Below are 22,771 nucleotides of genomic sequence, written 5' to 3' on the forward strand. Positions count from 1 at the left end.
AAAATTAGACAAGATTCACAGGTGAAAGCAGAATTTTTGGACTTACTTTAAAGAGGAATTTTGTCATAGTTTTTAGAAAAACATTTAAGAACTGGATCAGTACCTAATACAAATCATACATTAGGTAACATTTTATATAGTGTGGTGAGCCAAGGGTACTAGTGAAATTGAGAAAAAGAAGCACACAATTTATATAAATGTATCTGGTATATATAAGTATTTGCCAGATTACATTAGAGTTTGTGAGCAAGCCCCTGTAATGTGAACCCAAGATAAACATGTATGTCCTTTGATGTAAGAGTTAGCAAGTCAATTTTCAATTCGAATTCTAAAATTGGGTTGAGCTTCAATTTTTGTTACATGCCAGTACCTATTAGAAATGGCTAAGATATATTTTAGACAATCCTCATTTTTACTGTATGTCTTGCTAAATGACAAAGTCTTTAGACGTGTAATTGAGTTGAATCCTGATGGTGTTAACTGGTCCTAATCTCAGTAGAAACTACACAATCTGAATAAAGCATTTAAGGACTGTGCCCAAATCTAACAAAAGAGAGTGTTTGAGGTAAATCTTATAATAAACAGTACATAATACTTGGTTTCTGTTAAATACTCTTTACACTGTGTTAACTGATAGATCAGTTTGGTTACTTTGACATAAATTATTAATCTTTCTTTTCTAGCTCACTGATTTAAAAAACAAACAAAGAAGTAAGCCTTACCAGTCATTCAGGGTTTGGCAGCCTGGGCACATTCGATTATTCTGTTGCAAGAACAGGTTCCTTTCAAAAGTGGAAGAATTGTGGTCTGAAATAGTAGCAAACTTGAAACAGGCATGTTTTATACAGCTAAATTAAAATGAAATAAATCAGTAAAGTTTCCTGTAAATAAACTTTAAATATGTGCTTGGAGAGTGTTCGTTTGTTCAGTTCACAGTTTTGGGGCTAGAATGGTCTTTTTTTTCTTAATTTTTTTATCCTCCTTTATGTTAAGCCTCTTGCCAGAATCATTTTACTGCTGTTTCTTCAGTGAAGGAAACACCAGTGTCTCTCCCTTGTTAGGGACCTAATAACCTAAATAACCACTTCTGCAATTAACACTTCGAGAAAAAAACAGAAGGCAAATTCTGCCACTGAACAGTGTTAAATACTACGATCATATTTCATCGTTAATTACTGGTGGACTGGCTAGATGATCTTTTGAGTCATTGTTTACAGGAATAATTTTCTGGATAGTTTTGCAGAGTAGTAACTGGAAAAAACAAGCCCTAAAATGCTCTTCTACTGGAAACGCACTTTCTAAATGGAATGAATCATGCTTCTTTTCCAATTTCAAATGGCAGTAGAGTTACCTCTGTACAAAAATACCTTTCAGCATTCCTTCTCAGTCCTTCTAAAGTGAAAGTAAATAAAACTATAAAGAAAAAAAACAAGTAAGTATGGGGAAAATGAAATATCTGGAAGTGTTTGGGAGATGCAGGCTAAGTAAATGGCTTATTTCAGCGTTTCAGATGGTATGTTCAAGTGTGCTTCTTAAAAGCCTGTATTTATTCATATAGCATTTCTGAAAAAGACTAGCAAATGGAAGCAGTGGTTAAAGAGATAGCAGGAACAAGATTACCTGTTTCTGCTGAATACAATTTGGAGAGGAGAGAGCAAAATGCAAAAATTGCTCATTCCTGCCAGTGTTATACCACGGGATGGAGCAAAGGAGGTTTTCAGGTGGGGTCTTCTTGTCCGACAACTTTTCAGAATATCAGAATGAAACTGCAGAAGCTTGATTCTGTGCCTAACAAAGGTAGACAAAATGTCCATGTTTTTCAGAAAAAGGCACTTGCTGTTAAACCTGTTAATTAACATGCAATAGGACAACCGTGTGCCTCTGTCTAATGCAATTGGATGTAGAGTCTAATATTTAAATAATGACCAGCTGATAAAGTTTGAGGGCTTACTTTTGTTTCTCAAAGAATGGCTTTTGAACCAAGGGTAGACAATATCAACCTGAATAGAAGTTTACAAGTTCCTGGTTATTCCAAAGAACACTGGTGCTAATAGAAACGTGCGAGACCAATATATCACCAGACAATTCATTGCTGCTTTGGAGAGACCTCTGAAACAGTTTTTGTTTGAGGTTTATTTTAAAATAAAGTACACAAGGTAGTCTTATCTTTGTTATTGACAAAGTTTGTGCATCTTATTAAAAGAATTTGCTTAACCATCACCTGAATTGCCTGAACTTAGTTGAATGTAAAATTAAGATTTATTTTTTAGTAGTTAGTTCTTTGCTGTTTTTTTTAATGGCAAATAACCTTTCATCATTTTTATATTAAATTTATTTTGTAATCCAGTATTTTTTGTCCTTCACAAGGAGTTCCACTTCTTTTATGAACTACGATCGGTCTCTCTTCAAGAAGTAAAAACACATCTTTTAGTTACTGACAGCTTTGCTTCTTAAGCATTAGTATTTTATTTCCACATTTCAGATAGTCAACCTTTTCCAGATCATATTTGATTTCTAACACAAACTAAATAAGAAGGAACACTTTATTTGCTGTACTGAAGGTATTTTTTTTAATGGGCTTTATTAATTTGAAGAGGCAGGTGTTTGGCAGGATTTTCCAGAAAGGTTACTTATCTGATGGAGGCATGCGGTCTGTGGTATTTCAGCAAATAGAAATGGTGACAGGAGAGTGAGCAGAAGAGCAAAAGTTTTTTTGTTCTAGTCATCTGATTGCTTTGCTCTATCCCCAGCACCAGGTCTATCCTATAAACAATGTATGAGAGTTTCTTGATTGAATTGAGTCAACGTGTCTGGGCAAAACAGAGCGGTTTGTCAGAGACCTGCCATGCTGTTTGCTGCTTTTTACAAAAAAAATGACTGAAACCAACCAACCAAAAAACAACACCCATTCCCCCCACCCCAAACAAACAAACAAAAACAGGTTGCCTGTTGAATCCTGGGCTTTGGTTTTTTCCTTCTTCCCTTCTTCCTTTCATCACGCCGTGGACTAGGCTTTGTATTCCCTGGCTGTAATTGTCTTGCGTGACCAGCCTTGTAAGTAACAGATTGATCATTATCGAAAAGATGATCTGGATCATGAAAGAAGACCATGTTATGCCAAGAAGCTTTCATGTTTGCATCCTTTTGCCTCTGATTATTGGCTATTACTTAAATTGCGGAGATGGTCAGAGCTGTGGCTCCTCTTACATGAAAGAATATGATGGTTTTTTTTCTGTTTACCTTGGATTTTTTTGGGTTTGTTTAATAGTAAGTCCCTGGCTTTGCCTGGCTTTGGAAAATAAATCTTTGTCAGCATCTATTGCTTACTTTTTCATTAAATGTCTCTTCTTGCCTCATTTTATCAAGATAACTTGAAGTCCTCATTATAGAGTAATTAATTTCAAAGGTTAGAAAAGCCTGTACATTCAGCTACCCCAGACCTTTTCAGGAAAAGCTCCCTTGTGTTCATACAGTTTTTAGCATCGTTGGATTTATTTGAATTGTCATTTGTATTGCTTTCTTCACATGTAGATGCTTTGAATTTTATCTCCTGAATTTTGGTATTCACCATATTACCTGTCTTTAATCTTGATCAAAAATGACCTCTCTCTTTCAAATAGTATCAGATAGATGGTGAAGGGTAGGCTGTCATTAAAGAAGCTTTTCATATCTGAATCAACTGTTTCACCAGGCTTGTGCAATAGTTGTCGGAGGCTTCATTGGCTCATTAAGAGCAAGATCAGTTTCAATCAATGCAGTCTGAATGCCAAAGTGTGTGATCCTGCATCGCTTCCAAGGTCTGTTCTAGGGTTGCCACCAGAGATGTGAACTTGGTCACATTTTCGTATAAACATCAAAAATAATAAGGCTTGTCAGGGAAGCTGGCTCTGTAATGAAGAATTAGTATGTTTTTTCAAGGAAAATTGAATTTTACATGGCAAATTCTAGCTATCATGCAGTCAGCTAGCCCTTAAGGTAAGAAGAGGTTTTCTAGGAGCTGTGGTATCCTTTCAGCCTGAAAAGCAGACTTGGGAATCTGAATTTCAGATGGAGGTGCTTTGACAATGCTAGTGAAGTGTTTCTAGAAATTTTGCATGGTATTTTCAGAACTGGTTCTGTTGTTCCATGTGCAGTCAGGCTGAGGATCCATCTGCAAGAAACTGCAGGACCTTCCATTTTGGTTGGTATGTTTTTAGGCAAGCATGGCTAAATATTGTCTATTTCTTTAAGGCCCAATCTGGATGGAATAGTACGAGATCTACCTGCAGATTATGAAGATGAATTAAAGGAGAGATCACATGTGCAGCAGATTCCAAGAACTGGAAATTTTAGGTCTGGTATACAATGTATTTTTCTGAAAATCACACTACAAAATCATGGTGAAAGGAAAATGTTTATTTACAATCCCTAATATGCTATCCAAAATGGTGAATTCTTTTCCTACAGCTAGTGTAATATAGGACAAGAACGATGCATTTGCTTTGAAAATAGCTATGGAAGATTGCATGCCAGTGTTCTTTTTTGAAATGACAGATCACCTGCTCTCTAACTGAGGTTGAAGTTTTAACTTAATGATTTTTTTTTTTTGATAGTAGTTTTAAAATTCCTATTTTAGTTTTCCGGACTTGCAAAATCAAGACATGATCTAAGAGGCAAAAGCAAAATGTGTGTAAAGACCTTATATAAACTCTTGCTTGGCACTGCTTTTGTCTGTCAACACTTTAAGTGCTCGACTGCGTCAGTGTTTCTGAGAACTTCAGAAACCACAGGCAAATAAGAACTGTGAGAAATGCTTTTTTTTCCACAAGGCTTCTTATTTTGCTTGTGATGTTTCTTTGGATTTTAGGAAGGTTCTCTGTCATAAATATATCACATAATGTTGTAAGTACATCTATCGCGTTTCAGACAGACTGCAAGTAAATTCTTATGTCTGATCTTTCCATTTTCTTTTTTGTCTTTGCCAGAAATCAGGCACAAATTAGCTCTTCAGCTAATGAACCTTCCAAGTCTGCTCCTGAAATGACATATTCAACAGGCCTCATTCTTGGTATGTATAGAAACCTAAGTAATGACACAGTTATTCTTTCTTTGCATATTTGACTTTTCTTTGGGAATAATTAAAAACCTTGAAAATCTAGCTTTTTCTTCATGATAGTTTTCCCTTATACCAGTAAATAAATACAATTAACATGGAAAAAAAATCAAAAAAGAAAGAAATATTCCTTTTCCCACTTAATGCAATAGGGCTTTCTAATTTTTGAAGAGCCTGAGTTTCTTCTTAGTTATCATTAACAGTACAAGGCCCGTATACCTTCTTTTTTTGATACAAATTATTTTTGATAGTTATTACTTTTTTTTTTAACTAATAACTAATTTTTTTGATACTAACATCAGTTGCAGAAGTATGGGGAATGGTAGTGTTCACAACTGTGTGCAAGAACAGATGATTCCGATTATCATTTACTGGTTAAATGTAGCCATTATATTTAGCAGTGAACATTATTGAGCTTTGTGGAGAGAAGCATTGCTGGGAAAAAGCATTCATAGCATAATTCAGAAAATAAGGCAAGAGTAAGAAAACTAGTTCTTCAGATGCAAGCCTTTGAATGCAAGCTAGATTTGAGTTGATGAGAAAATTGGCTAACAGGTGTCAGGTGTACTTTATTTTTACAATTGAACATAGCTGATCTTCAGTGCTATGCGTGGCAGGACAGTTTTCTGTTTGAAGGTAGCATTAAAACAATGGTGGTATAACTGTCAGTCTCCCTGATCTGTTCATGGCCATCTCACTGTAGTAACCTGAGTACACAAAGGTATGAATTAGTCTTCCTTGTAGTCTTTGTTAGAAAAAGAATATTATGTTTTATAAAGATTTTATTTTTTTTGAAGTTAGAATTGATTTCAGACCCCAAAAATCACAAGCCATGAGGTTACCTTACCTATTTTGGTTGCTTTACAATCCTGACATAATAACTGAAAAAAAAAAATCAGTCATGAATCATGTAGGTGCTTTTTTCCTTTTTATTTTTTTTTCTTTCTTTCTCCTACTTTGCAGCCTACTTCACTTTATTGCTCAGGTTTACTTCACTTGAAATCCACAGTGACTGTGTGTATGAAAATATGTCAAGAGTCCGTTGTGTCTGATGGTCATACAAGTGGTGTTTTTTTGTTTGTTTGTTTGTTTGTTTTTAATAGAAAACTCCACATATGCTGTGGGGGGAACTACCAAAAATTGTAAGGGCTTTTTTGGGTTCCTCAAAATCCATGTGAGATGTGATCACCGTTTCCTTTTACATACGCTTATCAGCCAATACTTTTCTAATTTCTAGTAGTCATGGAAACTGTCTGAAAAGTGGAGCACTTTGCTTTCCTCCCTGTGGGTTTGACTATCTTTAGTTTTACCTTTCATTTTTATCCAGAGCAGTGCTTCGTAATTTTGGAGTGCTGTATCTTCCTTAGTTGAGCATTAGAGAGAAAAAAGCAAAACCAAAAAAACCAAACAAAACAAAACAAAAACTTTTTTCATTGTTGTATCAGATAGCTTTGAAATTTGTAGCTTTCTGACTGTACAAAACCAGGCAAACTAGAAGAGTAATGATGAAAATCATAGTAGCTCTGATTGTCATACTCCAAACAAACTTCAGTATTAAAACTCTTTTTTTTAATCAGTAAAGATAGTATTCTTATGCACGTTCTCTGATTGTATACTCTGCTTTTATGCTTTGACTTGACTGAAATGCAGTGTTTTTGTCCAGTACCTTTGTGTATTTTGTGGAGCATTTACACATTGTATGACTGTTTCCATTAGGTGGTCAGGACCTAGAGCTTCTCCAAAGGAAAAAAGAGAAATACAGACAAGAACTAATTGAACAGATGGCTGAGCAACAGCGAAATAAGAGACGGTAAGGGAAAGTTACTATATATTTTTTTAAAGAATAATAGCTGAACTTTAAAGGAATTTCATATGGAATATGGTAAGAATAATTTTCATAAATAAGGAATTTTAGCTAGCTAGCTAATACCACACCTAATTAAGCTAGTTGGCATGAGAGCTTTAGTTTTTAATAAAAAAAAAAAAAAAAAAAAAAAAAAAAAACACCAGCTTTCAGTGAAACAAATAAAAAAATTGATTTTTTGTTTTAAAAATTGATTTTCAGTTTCTTAGGGATAAAGAAGCTCTAGGTGGATGTATCTTTCTTGGTGGCAGAAAAGTGTGTAATTACTTTGCAAAGTTGAAAACGATTCTTCATTTCCCTTTCCAGTTTAGGAAAGGAACCTTTTGCTTTCAAAGTACTTGATTTATGCAGAATAATAAAATAAAATTTCTTACTTAAGTATTAGTAGCTGCTTGCTGAATGATAATAGATATACATACAAACACACAGTTATATTAATGAGAGGATAATGAATTAAAGTTACTCTTGACAGCTTCGCTGTGATTGAAAGCTACACATGCTGAACAAGCTTGAGGCTTGAAATTAAAATATAGTAATTATTGTTATACTTATGAATAATTTGAATACGTTTATTATAAACTGTATATCACTGTAATGTGAATAAAATAAATTTTTAAGAAATAATGTGAAAGATTGTAGTAAAAAAACAATGTGTTTTTTCCTTTTTTGGTAGTTGGAATTTTATTAGGTGGAATAAATGATAGCTGAATATTTCTTGAGTTCTGTTTCCTTACAAAGGATATACAGTATCCTTATTCCCAGACTCCAGAAGAAGTCAAGTAGAAGCATGTCTTGTTACTCTGTATTTCCAGAGTTTTGAGGTCAATGATTTGAAAAAATGAGTATGGTTTACTGCTTTCTGATGTGATTTTTTTTTTTTTTTTCACAAAAACAGTGAGAAGGAACTTGAGCTCTCAGTTGCTGCTTCTGGAGCTCTAGACCCAGAAAAGAAGGTGAGGAGTTTGGATTTTTTTCTTCCACTTATATAGACTTTTTTTCTTATTATATGTACATTATGGTTGTCGATTCACAAAACTATAGGGCTTTTATAGAATGATAAACGTGTCTCTTTTTTTCTAATAGGGCATTAGGATAGAATAAAACTCAGGCCAAGGATGATAAGACTGTCCTCATTGCACATACTTTCAGCTTAAGAGGAAAGTATGTTCAAGAAAGTTTTAAAACATTTTCTTTTTTCTCTTTGACCAAGTGTTCTGTAAAAGCACTAGATGTCATGGAAAAGATATTTGGTGTGCAGTGGTAGCCTGTACATGCACACAATAGTGAGCCTTCTAGGGGAATGTAAAGTTTGCTGCTGAAAGTTTTTCTCTGTATACTTTTTTATTTTTCAATTAAAAAAAAATCCAGTTGTTTCGCAGCTGATTTGAACTCAGTGATGATTTTTTTATATTTCAAAGTTGTATTTTTTTAAACCATCAAATGTAAAAAGCAAGATATTTAATGTTGTGTTACTTGTAAGAGTTAATGCAGTTACTGTCTCCACTTCCTTATTAAGGTGATTATTGTACCATGAATTTTGACTATCACATATGTAGGAGTAAGATTGTTGGTGCTAGCAGCATTAATAGCAGTCTGATTGTCACATAACTAGTATGATTTGCATGTGTGTGTTTATTGAAGTGGCCAAGGCCAATGCATCTTGGGAACAGTAGATATATGCTGTTGAACATGAAGGACAGATAATTTTCTCAAGCAAGAATAAAGTAGTTAATGACTTAACTGGTTACTAGTTTAAATTATCAATGGTGCTGTTTTTTGAGGGAGGCTACAAAACAGAAGGAAACTTGAGCTACTTTTGGAGAGTTCAGCAGACGTGAAAGGAGCGCTCATTTTCTAGAAGATGAAGATGAATGAATTGCTGAAACTTACTATCAACAAAGCAGTCAGCATTTGAGGCAGGGGACTGGAAATGCACATAGATAAGCAAATAAGCTGAATCAATTTCAGCTTCTAAAATGAAAGAGCGTGGTCAAGTGGTCTAGCTGCATGTTCCTGCCCTCTCTACCTAAGGCATCTGTGGCGTGTGTTTGATCCCTTCCTGTGAACCAGTTTGGCTTGGTTAGCTGGCAAGTCTGAATCTTTTTTGTTGTTTGTTAGCTTAGAGCTAACCATGGATTCAGATGGTGAAAAGGAGAGGAATGGAGTATGTGGTTGGGAGCAAGACAGAAAAAGAGGAAAAACTGAGCAGAGGATGCTGGTGCTTTCGGCTGCAGCACGCTGTAGTCAGCGTTAAGCAGTCTTGTCTGATCAGACCTGAACAGCCAGAAGCACGCTGTGATGAAGCATTCCACGTACTGCATCTTGCTCAGAGACTGAAAAGCGCTTATTGTATGAGCAAAATTATATCCACAGCAAGTCCAGGACATGTATATTTAAAACCATTAATTTGGCTGAAAGCCTTCAATTAAGTAGAATTGCTGCATTCATTAAGCAACAGTCACTGCTAGCTTCAAATTGCTTCTTGGGGAGAGATTCTAATTAGGTGGATTTCTTGATTAATTACAGGTTGGTTAAATAGCAATGCCTGTTTCAGAGTATGTAGAAGTAGACTGTTGTATATACTGCTTGTTTAAAAGAAAACAATCCCCAGGATGAACCTACTGCCATAGTTACATCTTTAATTAGCCACAGAGCTGAAATCTGGGGCACTTTGGGAACAGTTGACATTAAGCTTGTTAGTAAGAAAGACTGTTTTAAATGTTCTCCTGCTCGAGATACTGGATTTGAAAAGATAAGTTGAAAGACAAAAGTCTGTAGACTTCTAAATAATTTTAAATCACTGTAGCTCATATGCTATGAAATTTCATACTCACTTCTAGAAATTTGAAGTTAAATGTTATAAACGAATACTAATGTCGAGTAGATTTTGTGAATTTTTTTATCTTAATGCTGTAGTTCATGATTGGTGAGTACTAACTGCCTTGTACATATACTGTCTTGCAGCTAAGTGATGAGGAGGTAAACATTTAATATTTTGCTGAAATACTTTAGGGTATACAGTTTGCTGTTAGATATTAAATATTTAGTTGGTGCTGGTATCACTGTCTCTGCATGCGTGTTAGTTGAAGCACTGCAATGTTAGGACTGGTAAATTCAGAAGCATAATCTGGTTTTATTTATATGGTGTATAGTTGCGGGGTTTTTTTTTGGTCTTATATTGGGTCATTTAAACAAACATTAGAATATTTATGCATAGAAGCTGGTGTAAGGGCTTTCTGGGTGTGATAGGATAGCTCTGAAACTAACTGATTTGCATGCCTTTGCATTACTTGCATGTTGCCTTTGACTAGTTTCTGAGGCTTCCAGTTATCAATAAACATTTGATACTTTATTTAAAAAAATAAAATAAAATTTTGTCATGTTTGTCCTTGAAAAAATCTAATAGAATCAAAGGAACCTGAAAAATAATGGTATTGAAAGGAAATGTTTATTGGAAAAAGTCTCAGTGTGTGTTCGTCTTTACTCTTACTGATGATGAGCTGTTTCAGTAGGGGGAGGGCATTTCATAAACTTTTCCTGTGCATAATATGAAAATACTGTCAGTGTAGGAACCTGTCAGCTGTAGATAACCTGTGCTACAGCCAACTGAGTAAATACTTTAATACTTTTCTTTTTCCCCCTGGACAATAACCAGGACCATATACTTCGTAAAACTTGCCATGGAGGTTTTTTTTGTTTTGTTTTGTTTTTTTAACTGTGATAAACATGCTAGATTTCCTTGTAGTAGTAGATTTCCAGTAGTTCCCTGGGAGGGGAAAAAAAAAACAACACAAAAAAGCAGTTACTAAAAATTTGAACAGGTAATTGAGAACTAGTAGAATATTTAATGCAACCGAAATGGAGGTTCATAACGAGTTAACTGCTTTTTTCTTCTTTTTTTTCTCCTTCAGCCGAATAGATTGAGGCAGTTTGGCTTGACAGCAAGAGCTTCTGAAGAGAAAGTGCCACCTGAAAGGCCCAGGGTTGCTTTCCAAACTCCTGTGTCCATGCCTTCTGTCTCTCCAGTGAATGAAGACTTTCACCGAGGGCTAGCCAGCACCCTTGGTGAAATGGCAGCTCCCAGGTGCTTCCTAATGTCTAATCTAAACCTCCCCTCTATTAGTTTAAAACCATTCCCCCTTGTCCTATCACTACACCCCCTGACAAAGAGTCCCTCCCCAGCTTTCCTGCAGGCCCCCTTTAGGTACAGGAAGGCCACTGTAAGGTCTCCCTGGAGCCTTCTCTTCTCCAGGCTGAACATACTTGAATACAGCTCTCTTAGTTGATGTTTGTGTAGAAGAAGAGTTTTACTGTAGAAATAATGTCTATACCTAGGATGTTGAACTGTGTTGTGAGGGTGCTTAAGCACGTGCCCAGTGGTGTCTGTATTGTTAGGTGGCTGCTCTGGCATGAGTTTGGACCATACCAGTTTGAGGTCTCCCAGGGCTAAGTTCAGGAATTCAGGGTAGACCATGACAGCTTCCCTTTGATGTTGTGGCTGAGACTAAACCATTTTGGGAGACAGAGCTTTAGCCATGTGGCTAAAGCTGTGCTGTGCCACTTGCCCTCTAATCAGAGACCAGTCCTTGCCTTGTTTTATTTACTGTTACAGATGTAACCAGCTAAGTGTCATCAACTGAACCAGTTAAAGAAAGTGTTCTTGTTTTATGCTCTTTAGATCTCTGGAATAGTGTGGGTTCATGTACTACTCCGTAAAGGAAGGTTAACCCCTTATTGAGGTTTATTGTGTCTTATTCCTGCATGGCACTAATGTTAGAGAGGTCTTGGACTGAGCTAAATCTAGAATTTTTGCGTAGTGAATTCTTTTTTTTTCTTTTTTTTTTTCTTTGAATGATCTTTTTTTTTTTTTCAGTTGTACAACAAAATAGAAATTGTTCCTTTTTTCTTTAAGGCTTGCACCTATACCACCACCTCCACCACCAGTTTTGACAGACAACTATAGAACACCTTATGATGATGCTTATTACTTTTATGGGGCTAGAAATCCTTTGGATCCCAATCTTGCATATTGTAAGTTGATGATTTTAGGTGCATTTGTTGTTAGCAATTCAGATGACTGCTTTTAATCTGTTTGAACGATGAATAATATAAACTAGTAACAACTACTTATACCCAATTCAAAGTTGTGTATTGGTACCTTCATAGAAAACTTAAAATGCAGGACAAAGAAAACTTGCAACAATATTTTTTTTATGGATTTATGTGAATGAGATTTGCATCAGTTGGTGATATTAAAGAATGCTAGAGAAATAAAAGCAAAATTTTTTTTCTTGTTCTGCCCTCCCACCTCCTGTAAGATTTTTGAAGTTCCAAAGAAAAGGTAAAATAGGAGCTGTAATCTTTAACAGAAGCTTTTTTTAGCGTTGTTATCAATATAACTTTTAGTGTAAAATGGCTTACAGTTTAGAGTATTAAACAAACTAGTACTTAAAATTCACATACAGGATCAATTTGACCTCAAGGTTGTTGTCACAAAGTAAGATTTCAAAGCATGAAATTGTTTTAGAGATGCATCTCATATTATCTTGAACGTAAGCAGTACAGTAATTTCAAGCCTTGCTGTGGCAGGGTGCTGTCATTCCTATTTCACTATGAGTACAGGTGTCAAATATGCTGTAGTGTACAGTGCAGTGTGGTTCTCCTCACGGTACAGGATGCATTTGGAAAGCACGAGGTCAAAAGCTATGTTAAATTAGTTAGTTCTTTTTGTTAGTTCATTGTAAATTATGCTAATGAAAACGTGTAAATTTACAAATTTAAGGGGTTTAGTTGATTTTAAAAGTAAGAAATGGAGTTGTACCTTTGCATTGTTTTTCTTTCTTTAGGGGCATTAAGCTTTTAGCTATGTTCGATGCAAAAGTTCAAAGTCCTTGTGGTAATCATGCAGTCGGTCTGAGCACTGAGAGCTGTGCTTTTAAGTAATAGCAAATATTTATTTTTAAGCATCCAAAACTAAAAATAGTACTTTATTTTTATTGCCCAGATGGTACAGGTATGATGGGAATGCAACCCACACCTAACCTGGATCCTTCTTTAGTCCAAGCCCCAGTAGAGCAATCTGTGTAAGTATTATGTGTATTCATATTCTTTGTTTGTATTTGTCTGTATTGGTATGCTTCTCATGTTGGGAGTATTTTGCTAACAAGGTATATGCCTTTCAATTAAAGCATGTTAAAGACAACTCTTCAAAATTCTAATTAAGTCTTATCTAAACAGTAATTCAGTGATCTCCTCTGTTTTGTATGGATTTATGAAAATGTTTGAGACTATAAACTGCCAGGCTATGGAAAACAAGATGTTACGTATTTCAGGCAGGGAATTTTTTCCTTTTGACCCTATGATGTTTTCCTTTTACTCGTGTGGTTTTTTAATTTAGAAGTAACATTGGACAGAGGAATACAGGAGACAGACAAAGAAGCAGAGGAGTATTTTCTGAAGAAAAATCAAAGCCTTCCAAAGAGGCAACGTTATCTTATCAACAAGAATTGCAACAGCAGGTACTGAGTAATAAAGCTTCTGATATTTTCTTCTTGTTAACGATATAGTGGTTGTAACTGTTATACGGTCTCATTTCATATTCATTCCATACATATTCATTTAATTTACAAGTAAAAAGGTTTCTTAACTCTTCCTTCCTTTGTTGTTTACTTTCTCCCGGTCCTCTGACCTTTCTTTAGCTCATTTTAGATCTTCAGTTGAACAGCAATCTCTTCAAGCTTATTGCCTCTTCAAGAGGCAGAGAAAATGCAAAGACTAAGAGCAAACAGATTACTTCCAGACATCAAATTTCATATAATTCTTTTCATAAACATAAGAAAGTGCAGCTTAAATGCAATAAATTGTTTTGCTCTGATATTTTCATTGAAAGATTGCTTTCAAGCATTATTGCTTTAATAATTAAGAGCACTCTATTTTCAGTAAGTTCTTCATGATGATTTGGTTACTAATTCAAATGCCTTGGTTTTAGTGAGTTTGTATGTGATGTCTCATCTCTTTTCAACTTCCTTTTTGATAGACTAGACAAATCTGAGTTTCATGTCTTCCAGTAGAAATCCTAGTCCTCTGCTCATTTTAGTGGCATTTTGTTGCTGCACCTACATTTATAAAATGTATTTGACCATGATAGGACACATTTCAGAAGAGATTTTGCTAGAACCCAATTCAGTGGCACTAATGTTTCCTATTGATTCTTTATGCTTTTCTTCAGTGGAGGTAAATAATTGCTATAAAAATGTTATAGTTTTAATTATGATTGTGTATAGGGATCAAGTAGAGGCTGCCAGTCAAGGCCAAATTAAGAATAAAATAAACATTTAGGAATAGTGTTTGATACTGCACTTGTCTTTATGCTTCTCTGAAGGTATTTTCTCACTATAGTCTTAAGAAATAAATTCTATTTTGCCATGTGAGGGACTGCACAACTCGACATGAAGTTCTAATAAACCTGGCACAATACACCCTTTCAAAGCTATTATGCTGCTTATCGTTGTAAGTGAACAGAATGTTCAGAACCATTTTTTTCCCCTATAGGCAAACCTGACTTACCATTTTTGGAAACAGTCTGCAGGACTAGACGGGTCTTTGTTTCGACTCACTGCATTTCTTATGAAATTGTTTGACTATGAGATAAAAGGAAACATTTATTGCACAGAAGGAACAAACTGAAGGAAATACGTTAACATATTTCAGCAACAGAAATAGTAGCTAATGTTTCAAAAGCTTTGAATAGAAGTTTGACTTTTTTTAACAGCTGTTCGTGTTATAAATGCTATATGAAATAAGGAGATCTAGTTACGTACATTTAACCTGTTGAAAAAAAGGAGCAAACCATACGAGCAGTTATACATTATGTATTACTGCACAAAAATATTTAATGAGTAGTTACAGAATTGTATCGCATTCTCTTAAAGCATTTATGGGTAAAAGTCTTTGTCCCATCTCTAATCTAAGTTTAGGCTAAACAAAATCAGGTTGAGAGAATCAAGTGCCGTAATGCCGTGGAGCTTTGCCTGTTTAAATTTCAGGCAGTACAGCCTTCTGTACTGCAATGTACTGCAAGATCCAAGGATATGGGACTTTTGATCTACTGGAAGTGTCAGACATGAATATTTGGAAGTCTTATAATGTGTATTTCTGTACATGCACGTTGTGACACCAGTATTCAGTGCCCTGTCTGTAGTAAAGGCAATGAAATGTTTGTGATTTACTAGATACAGATGGCATAACAATAGCACTCAGCTTGCTCTGTTAACATGTTATTAAAATTATACTTCATGTGATATTTTTATGCAACTGACTTCGGACTGTTTCTTCTTAGATAAGAGAGAGAGAGGAAAGACGCAGACAAGAGAGAGAAGAGAAGGAACGCTACGAAGCCAAGTTAGAAGCAGAAATGAGGAATTACAATCCCTGGGGAAAAGGTGGTGGTGGCGCTCCTCTCAGAGATGCAAAAGGAAATCTGATAAGTATGTTTGCCAAAATTGTGGGTTGTCTTTTAAAGATTTTTTTTTCTTGCTCCTGTAAAGGCTCTATTCAGATATGTTTCCTTGTTTTGTAACACTGATAGCACTTTATTGACAAATAGAAATACTTGTTTTAAGCAGATGTACTCTGAGAATATTTAAGTAATTATTTTGGTTTCAGAAGAATCATTCAAAGGGCACAATTAAAAAAAAAAGCAACAACAACAACAACAAACAAAAACTGGAAGCAGGATAATGTCAACTATAAATGAAGTAAAAATGCAATAGTAAAGGGAGAGGGAAGAAAAGAAGCTGTTAAAATCATCTGCAATACAAATATGCTGAAGACTGTTGTGAAGACATTTATGTAAACGTTTTCCAGGAACAGTTTATTTTTTTTAATTTTATTAGTTTAAAAATACTTCTAGTCTTAGAAAGTTCTACTTGTGACATGGAAAATGGAAACATATTTGAATAAATATATAAAGCTAAGTGGAATATTTAAATCTCCCCAAGTAACACTGCTGGCAAATGAGTGTTTAAATAGCAATCAGTCAGCAGTAATGTTTTTAAGCTTTATTTCTTTCCAAGTGCTTTATAGAAGATGGGAGTAGTGAGCTGGGAGATAGATAAACAACTTGCCCAGATTATAGCTATCTCTCCAGTAAGTTGGAGGTAGATGTAAGATTAAAACTCAAACTCCTGATTCTGGGTCCTGGATTTAGGCCCTGTATTATGCAAAACGTTCTCTATTTGAAGATGTACAGTTTCATTGCTGTAGTGGACCCTGTGGCAGTATTTTTTGTATAAATAAAAATAGTACTCTGTAGGCACAATTAGATTTATATCTCTAAAAATAAAAGTATTAACATTAAATTCCCTTAAGTGCCACAGATTCTGTTTTGTTGAACACTCTGTCTGTCCCACACAGTCTACAGAACAGTTTTGGAAATCCCATTAATGGTGGCTGCTTCTTTTCAGCTGAGTGAAGGATATTTGCATGTTCGCATTTGATCGTGTGACTTGAGGACCTATACTGCATCTCAGTAGCCGAGTATTTATCTCTTATTGGCCTGTTATAGCTCTTTTCTTGCCTTCAGCGTCTTGTCACGAAGACAGCTATACTGGCTCTTTCACAGCGATTCAGATGAATTCGTTTGAGACTTACCATGATATATGGGACTGAATGTAGGCTTCCCATGGGTGAATTTTAATGCCATGTTAATTCTTCATCAGATAAAATATGATTTGAGTGTTACACATTCAATTTCCTTCATGATTCAGTGGTTTATTCAAGGGCTAACAGTTGTTAGAGTACACGGAAACCGTAAGCCAAATGGACTTGAAGCTTTTTGCTCCTCCTCTTCCTACCTTCAGAAATCTAAATGTTTCCAATTAATCTGCAAAATAAGAATACTCAGTGAATTAGCCAGAGGAAGTTAAATGGGGTCTCCAAGACGGGCATTTCTCATGCCTATTTAGGGTGTAATATCAGTCAGTTTCCTTCTGTGGAAAGCTTAATAGGTTAGTAGAAGCAGTAGTAGTCCAAAACAAATAAAAGCAGTAACTTTTAAAGTCAGTGAAACTTAGAGCTTTGTAACTGTTGATTTCTAGCGATTCTAGTGTTCTAGGCTTTTAAAACATGATCTCTGGTAATAAGAATTTTCAATGCATGGAACACTTACTGGATAATAGTTCATATATATAAAATTAGTTTCAGTTTTATGATACCCTAGTGGCAAGTGGTTAAATTCACAGAGTAGTTTAAAAGTCAGAGGGGGGTAATGTTCAAAGGCTTTGTGATTAAAATAAAATAAATAAAAAAAAGGCCAAATAGTAATTTTAGAAACTTGGGTTTAGGGTGCTGGCTTGTGTTTATCCCCAGAGCTGATAGAGGTGTTGACACTGCCTGTCTTTAAGCGCTGTATTTGAGTGTCTGTCTTCCTTCTCTATGTTTTATGATAGTGTGAGTAGAGTGGGGCAGAGGAAAAGATGGGTGACTTACATTAGCCTAAAGTGTGTACATGTCTCCTGAGAAACTTATCTCTGTTTGTAAATGAAGAACCAAGAGAAAGAAGTTTCTCAAACTGTTTTCCCAAATTATATACATAAAGCTATTTTTCCCACCATACTTTAGCAACTTGATGGATAAGCTATGAGTCGAATGTCGTCAAATGTAACGTGCTGTTTCTCCCAGGTCTCTATTTCATGCAGTGTGACTTGTCTTTTATCTTCCCCAAAATAGCTTTTGAGACTCCGATGCAAAAGCTGCTTTACAGAGAGAGATATGTAATTTAAAGGTTTTGGAATCTGTGTTTAAATGACTACAGTAATTCGCGTTTATCATAAACGCTATATAAAAAGATAATTTGAAAACTGCATATTAGTCTTTTTTTATTTGTTTCTTTTTCTTGAAAATGGGCCTTTTAAGCGCAGTATAATGAATATTTCAAGGTGAAATTAACATCTTTGATTGGGATTTTTATGGTACAATTTTGATGTAAATTTTGATGGAAAAGTGTTTTAAAAAAATGTTGGATGACATTATTTTGCTTATGTACAGACACCTACACCTGGACTTTTGCGGAATACATGAAGATCAAAACATACCTTAATGGTTTATTGTGGTTATTGCCCTTAACAGAAATCAAATGCAGTAGAGATTCAGTACTTAAATGCCAATACTAACCTGAAAAGTATTTTACAGCTCTAAGGAAATAGAAGGGGGTGGTTTCTAAATACATACTTGTCAACACAGGCTTGTCAGTCTTCTTTGTCTTTTTGCTCGTTGTCTTTCCATTTCATAGCTTTTGTTGGGGTGGAGGTTTGCTGTGAAGAATCATTCCTGGCAAAAGAAAGCCAACAAACTAAATACCTCAAACAGTGAATTGTTGACAACTAATATTTAACCTACAGCATATATATACTTGCCTTTGCTTAAATTATTTGTTCCTGTAGTTGCTGTGTCCACAAATGGTGGAGCTGCTGAAACAGACCTGTATTTTGGGGAATCTATGGTGAACATGCCTTTTATGAGAACAAAATGCTACAAACAGTTATTTCCCCTTTCCTTTAGCTGACTTGAATATGATGCACAAGCAAAACGAAGATGCGTATCATAATCCAGAGGCGAGACTATACGAAGATAAAAGGGCTATTGTATCTGTTGACCTAAGTTTGACCTCCCCAAGACCTGAGAACGCAGAAGCATCTACAAATAAAATAGCAGGTTTTTAAGAACGCTATTACAGCTCTAATTACTTATAGGTCTTAGTGATCAAACTCCTCTAGTTTCTTTACTCCTCCCTTGTAGTCCTATAATAGACCTAGTGCCTTCCACCACTGAAGTCAACTATCATGATTCTTTTGCAAACTTCTCCATTGCTATCATCTGTGTGCACTGAAAATGTACTTTCTTATCTGTATCATCGATAATGATAAATATTAACTGTTGATACACTTGATAATACTTGACAGCTAGGACATCAGTTTTCTAGGTTCAATTTTATCTAAGCAAATCTTTATACATATTTATTTTACTTTTAAATGATACAGTGAAATAAAACTGTACAGTAGGAGGAAAAGATGGAATAAGAGGATGGAGGAAGGTCGGCAGGTGGATGAGGTTGTAGGTTAAGATGAAACAGGTACGCTATAGTGGTTAACAAGTTCAAAAAGGTTACAGGTAGATTAGGTACATGTGCAGTCCTGTGCACTGCCTCCAAGTTTTAGGGATTTTATTTTATTTTCCTACTAAAAAACGAATGCATCTTTTTTCTCTCTTCTTATATTTTGTGAGACATCTAAGTGAGAGCTCTTGGGTACCAGGCCTGTCCCCAGTCTGGGATTGACAAGGGTCAGGATCTGTCATGATCCCCTTGAAATAACCTATATGCTGCTTTTCTTTCTCCTGTCCAAACTGTTTCACTTCTTTGTACAGCATTACATGATAATTGGAACAGCGTACTACTTGGTTCTGTAAGCTCATGCTGTTAAGTCTAGGTTGTTGCAATAAGCCTGTGCATTTGTATGGGAATAAATGGATATATAATTTCTGCTTTCATCTGACTTGGGTGTTAAGGCATTGTACAGGGAAAGGTAAGGGCGGAGCATGAGAACAGCTAGCAGCTGTGTTCATCTCAGCTCAGTGGAGCTATGGTGTTTGCACACCCTTGAGGCACTACCCCTTGGAGTAGACTTGATAAGAATGAGGAACATGCTGTGTCAGGCGGTGTTAACACAACTTCTTCTTTTACTTCTTTCTCCTCTACTTCCTGTAGAGATCCTGTCCTGCAAAGGCTGTTCTGATTGTTATCTCAGTTAATCATCTTTTCTAGCGCTTTTGGGACTGTATGGTTATGACACATTCTTAACTCAGGGAGAGTAACTTGGCAACCGGTCCCTGGTGATGTTGTTTCCAGTACAGTGGAGGAAGTTGCAGAGATGGAAGAGACCTGACGCTTCAAACTTCATAGTATAGAAGGTGCCTTATAATGGCAAAATTCAATTTTCTGAGTGCTCAGAATTTTATCTGCCAGATTTTGGTCTTGTTTTTTGTAGCATCCATTGCTAATTTACTTTATTATTCTGTTTACCTAATATTCTGTGTCTAAAGATTGAATAAACCTAAGGAACAGCACTGTGTGTGTTAAGTCAGAGTAATGGCAAGCAATGAAGTAATGAAATGTAAAATCTTTGCTATTCTAATTAATTTAAATGTGGCATTTTTTAGATATATATTCTACTGTGCAATCTACAGTTTAATGACTTGCTTTATGATATCCTATAATCTTTTGTAGGTTTTATTTTGTAAAAAGACATCTGGCTTAGACATTGTTAATTGAGCAGTCAAAATGTTCTAGGCAGGCAATGTAAAAACTTTTAATCACAGCTATTGTTTTCAGCTAAAGCCTTGAATTATGGCTGTCATAAACTACCTTGTGAAAGAAGTGTTTCAGATTCCTGCTTCTTCAGCTCTGCCTTGCTGTCTTAAATTTGCTTTGATTTTTATCTGGAAACTTTTTTTTTCTACCCCCCCTTAGGTTTTACATTTGCACAGACCTCTCCTTTTGCTCGGGGTAATGTGTTCAGTGAACCCCTGTCTCCACAACAACTTAAGCGACAAGAGTCATACAAGAACTTCCTTCGTCTACAGGTGAATGTGTGCACCAGTTGTCATCTTAAATAATTGGAAAAAAAAATAATAGAGGGGTAAACAGGCAAAGTAAATCATCAGATTCTACTGACCAAAGACTGCGTTCAGGCATAGCCAATTCTGTACGCAAGATGTGTGGTAGGAACTGTTTGCTATTGAGTCTCTTTGGTTTTGCCTTACAAATACTTATAAAAGTGAGGCTCTTAATAGTTGGCTTCACTAACTTAGATTGTCATTTTTCCTAATATGACTCTCTAAATATAGTTTGGAGCTTTCAAACTGTGCATACAATGGAAGTTTACATACATAAATATATAAAGAAAGAAAAACATTTGACCTTGGATGTCAGCATGCTACAAATGCATGTTTGTCAGAGTGAAATAGTGATCACTGAGACAATAATGAAGTGTGATTGTTGTTCTACCAGTTCCTGTCTTCTGTCCATAAAAGATTGCATATACTTTTATGGTATAAAAATTAAATATTAATTTAATTAAATGTCAATATCAAGGAAATCCTAGATAATTTAAGAGTAGAAATGTCATACAGTAGTTTGATTTGAATCTCCTTAAAAGAAAAGATTGAGTCCTTTTCCATGTACAGTGCTGCCAAAAAGAATAAAGAATAGGCAGACCTTTGGCTTCAGGAAGTCAGTACTGTGTCTATAAATATAATTGTGTAAATGAAAAAGATAATTGCTATGTCTTTGTTTGTTTGTTTGTTTGTTTGGGTTTCCTATCTTCCATTATTTATTCCATTAAAAAAGTGTTATTCCAGCATATCCAGAGGAGAGTAAGTGTTAAGGAATGTTCAGGTTTTACTAGTTGCACTTAAAATTAGTGTTCACCATCCCTGGGGGTGTTCAAGGAAAGGTTGGACCTGGTGCTTAGCGACATGGTTTAGTGGGTGACATTGGTGGTAGGGGGATGGTTGGACCAGGTGATCTTGGAGGTCTTTTCCAACCTTAATGATTCTATGCTTCCATAGTGGTTACAGTATATAAGAAAAAAAAATGGCCCAAAAGAAATGATAGAATATTGTCTCATTTAAAATGAATTCTGAAGATGAATTGTTAAGACTGGCCTTAGAATTCTTTCATTTGATCCTTACAGTCTTGGATTGCACAAGTCGGGGTTCCAAATTCTGTAGAAAATCATGGTGGTAAATATTGTTTATCAGATTTTTGCTGTCTATTGACAGCTGAATACTTCTTTATTTTCTAGATTGAAGAGAAGAGACGTAGGGAAGAAGCAGAGCGAGAAAAACTTAGAATGGAAGAAGAAAAAGAAGAAAAACGACTGGCTGAACAGAGAATGAGAATTCAAAAAGCATATGAAGATGAACAAGAAGAGAAAAGAAGAAAAGAGGAGGAGGTGTAATATTTTGATCCCTTGACTTTTTTTCACCCTAAAGTAACCCTTTGTAATATTTGCCCTCTAGATTAGGTAAACTGAGAAGTGTACTGTGAAATTGTCTTTGCTTTTAAAATGGTCTATGTTAGCCAGAGGAGAGGCAGAATATTGTCAGTATTAACTAGCATATTCTTCACTCTTTATGGTGTGCTACCAACTTGAAATACTGTTAAGTCTTTTAAGGAAAATTGCAGTTTTGTAATTGACAGTGGTGATCTCCTATTTAAAGGAAATTAAATAGGCCCATAAAAAGCTTTATCAAATCAATGAATTAAAAACAAACACTTTTTCCATTAGTCCCTTACATCTAGCTCTCATGCAATTATTTGCATTCTTAATGTAGCTTATTTCAGAAAGAATTATTATTTTTTTTTTGAATTGACCAGGATGTATCTTTGAGATAACAATACCACTTGTTTTGGAAGAATCCCAAGGAAGTCTAATGAGTACTTTTCATGGAGGTAAACTTGTGATTTAATTCTAACTGAAAAGCTTTATTTACCAGGTTTGGAAAATTGAAATAATTTACATAATTCAGAGTCTCATAAATAACTGTAAGACAAGGACAGGGGGCCATCAGAGCAGGAAGAATCTTTCATTACCCTGCATAGTGCTGAAAGATCAGTTCAGGACATAGGACTTAAGAATTTCTAAGACAGAAATTCTAGATTCTCTTCTCTAGTATGTGCAATTTAGTTGGATGAGTCTTCTGGATAAATAGAGCAGGACTAGCGTAGTGTAGGAAGCTAACTGCTATCGTTTTTC

At 35.3% G+C, this 22,771-nt stretch overlaps 1 protein-coding gene across 30 annotated transcripts in view; it reads left to right on the forward strand.

Moving 5' to 3' along the window:
* CSPP1 (centrosome and spindle pole associated protein 1) overlaps positions 1–22,771 on the forward strand; it is a 63,119-nt gene that overhangs the window by 19,303 nt on the left and 21,045 nt on the right. For 8 of the 30 annotated variants that reach the window (XM_040545823.1, XM_040545830.1, XM_040545824.1 and 5 more), the window contains 13 exons: positions 4,231–4,332; positions 4,965–5,047; positions 6,809–6,902; positions 7,852–7,909; positions 9,921–9,935; positions 10,868–11,040; positions 11,869–11,987; positions 12,961–13,039; positions 13,354–13,474; positions 15,295–15,442; positions 18,516–18,668; positions 20,482–20,594; positions 21,818–21,967. In XM_040545823.1, the coding sequence (XP_040401757.1) occupies positions 4,231–4,332; positions 4,965–5,047; positions 6,809–6,902; positions 7,852–7,909; positions 9,921–9,935; positions 10,868–11,040; positions 11,869–11,987; positions 12,961–13,039; positions 13,354–13,474; positions 15,295–15,442; positions 18,516–18,668; positions 20,482–20,594; positions 21,818–21,967 (1,408 nt within the window). The remainder of the gene's footprint in view (positions 1–4,230; positions 4,333–4,964; positions 5,048–6,808; positions 6,903–7,851; positions 7,910–9,920; positions 9,936–10,867; positions 11,041–11,868; positions 11,988–12,960; positions 13,040–13,353; positions 13,475–15,294; positions 15,443–18,515; positions 18,669–20,481; positions 20,595–21,817; positions 21,968–22,771) is intronic. The other 22 variants (XM_040545838.1, XM_040545828.1, XM_040545836.1 and 19 more) reach the window with 6 other exon arrangements.

Source organism: Cygnus olor, chromosome 2 (assembly GCF_009769625.2).
Source record: "Cygnus olor isolate bCygOlo1 chromosome 2, bCygOlo1.pri.v2, whole genome shotgun sequence".
NCBI classification, from domain to species: domain Eukaryota; kingdom Metazoa; phylum Chordata; class Aves; order Anseriformes; family Anatidae; genus Cygnus; species Cygnus olor.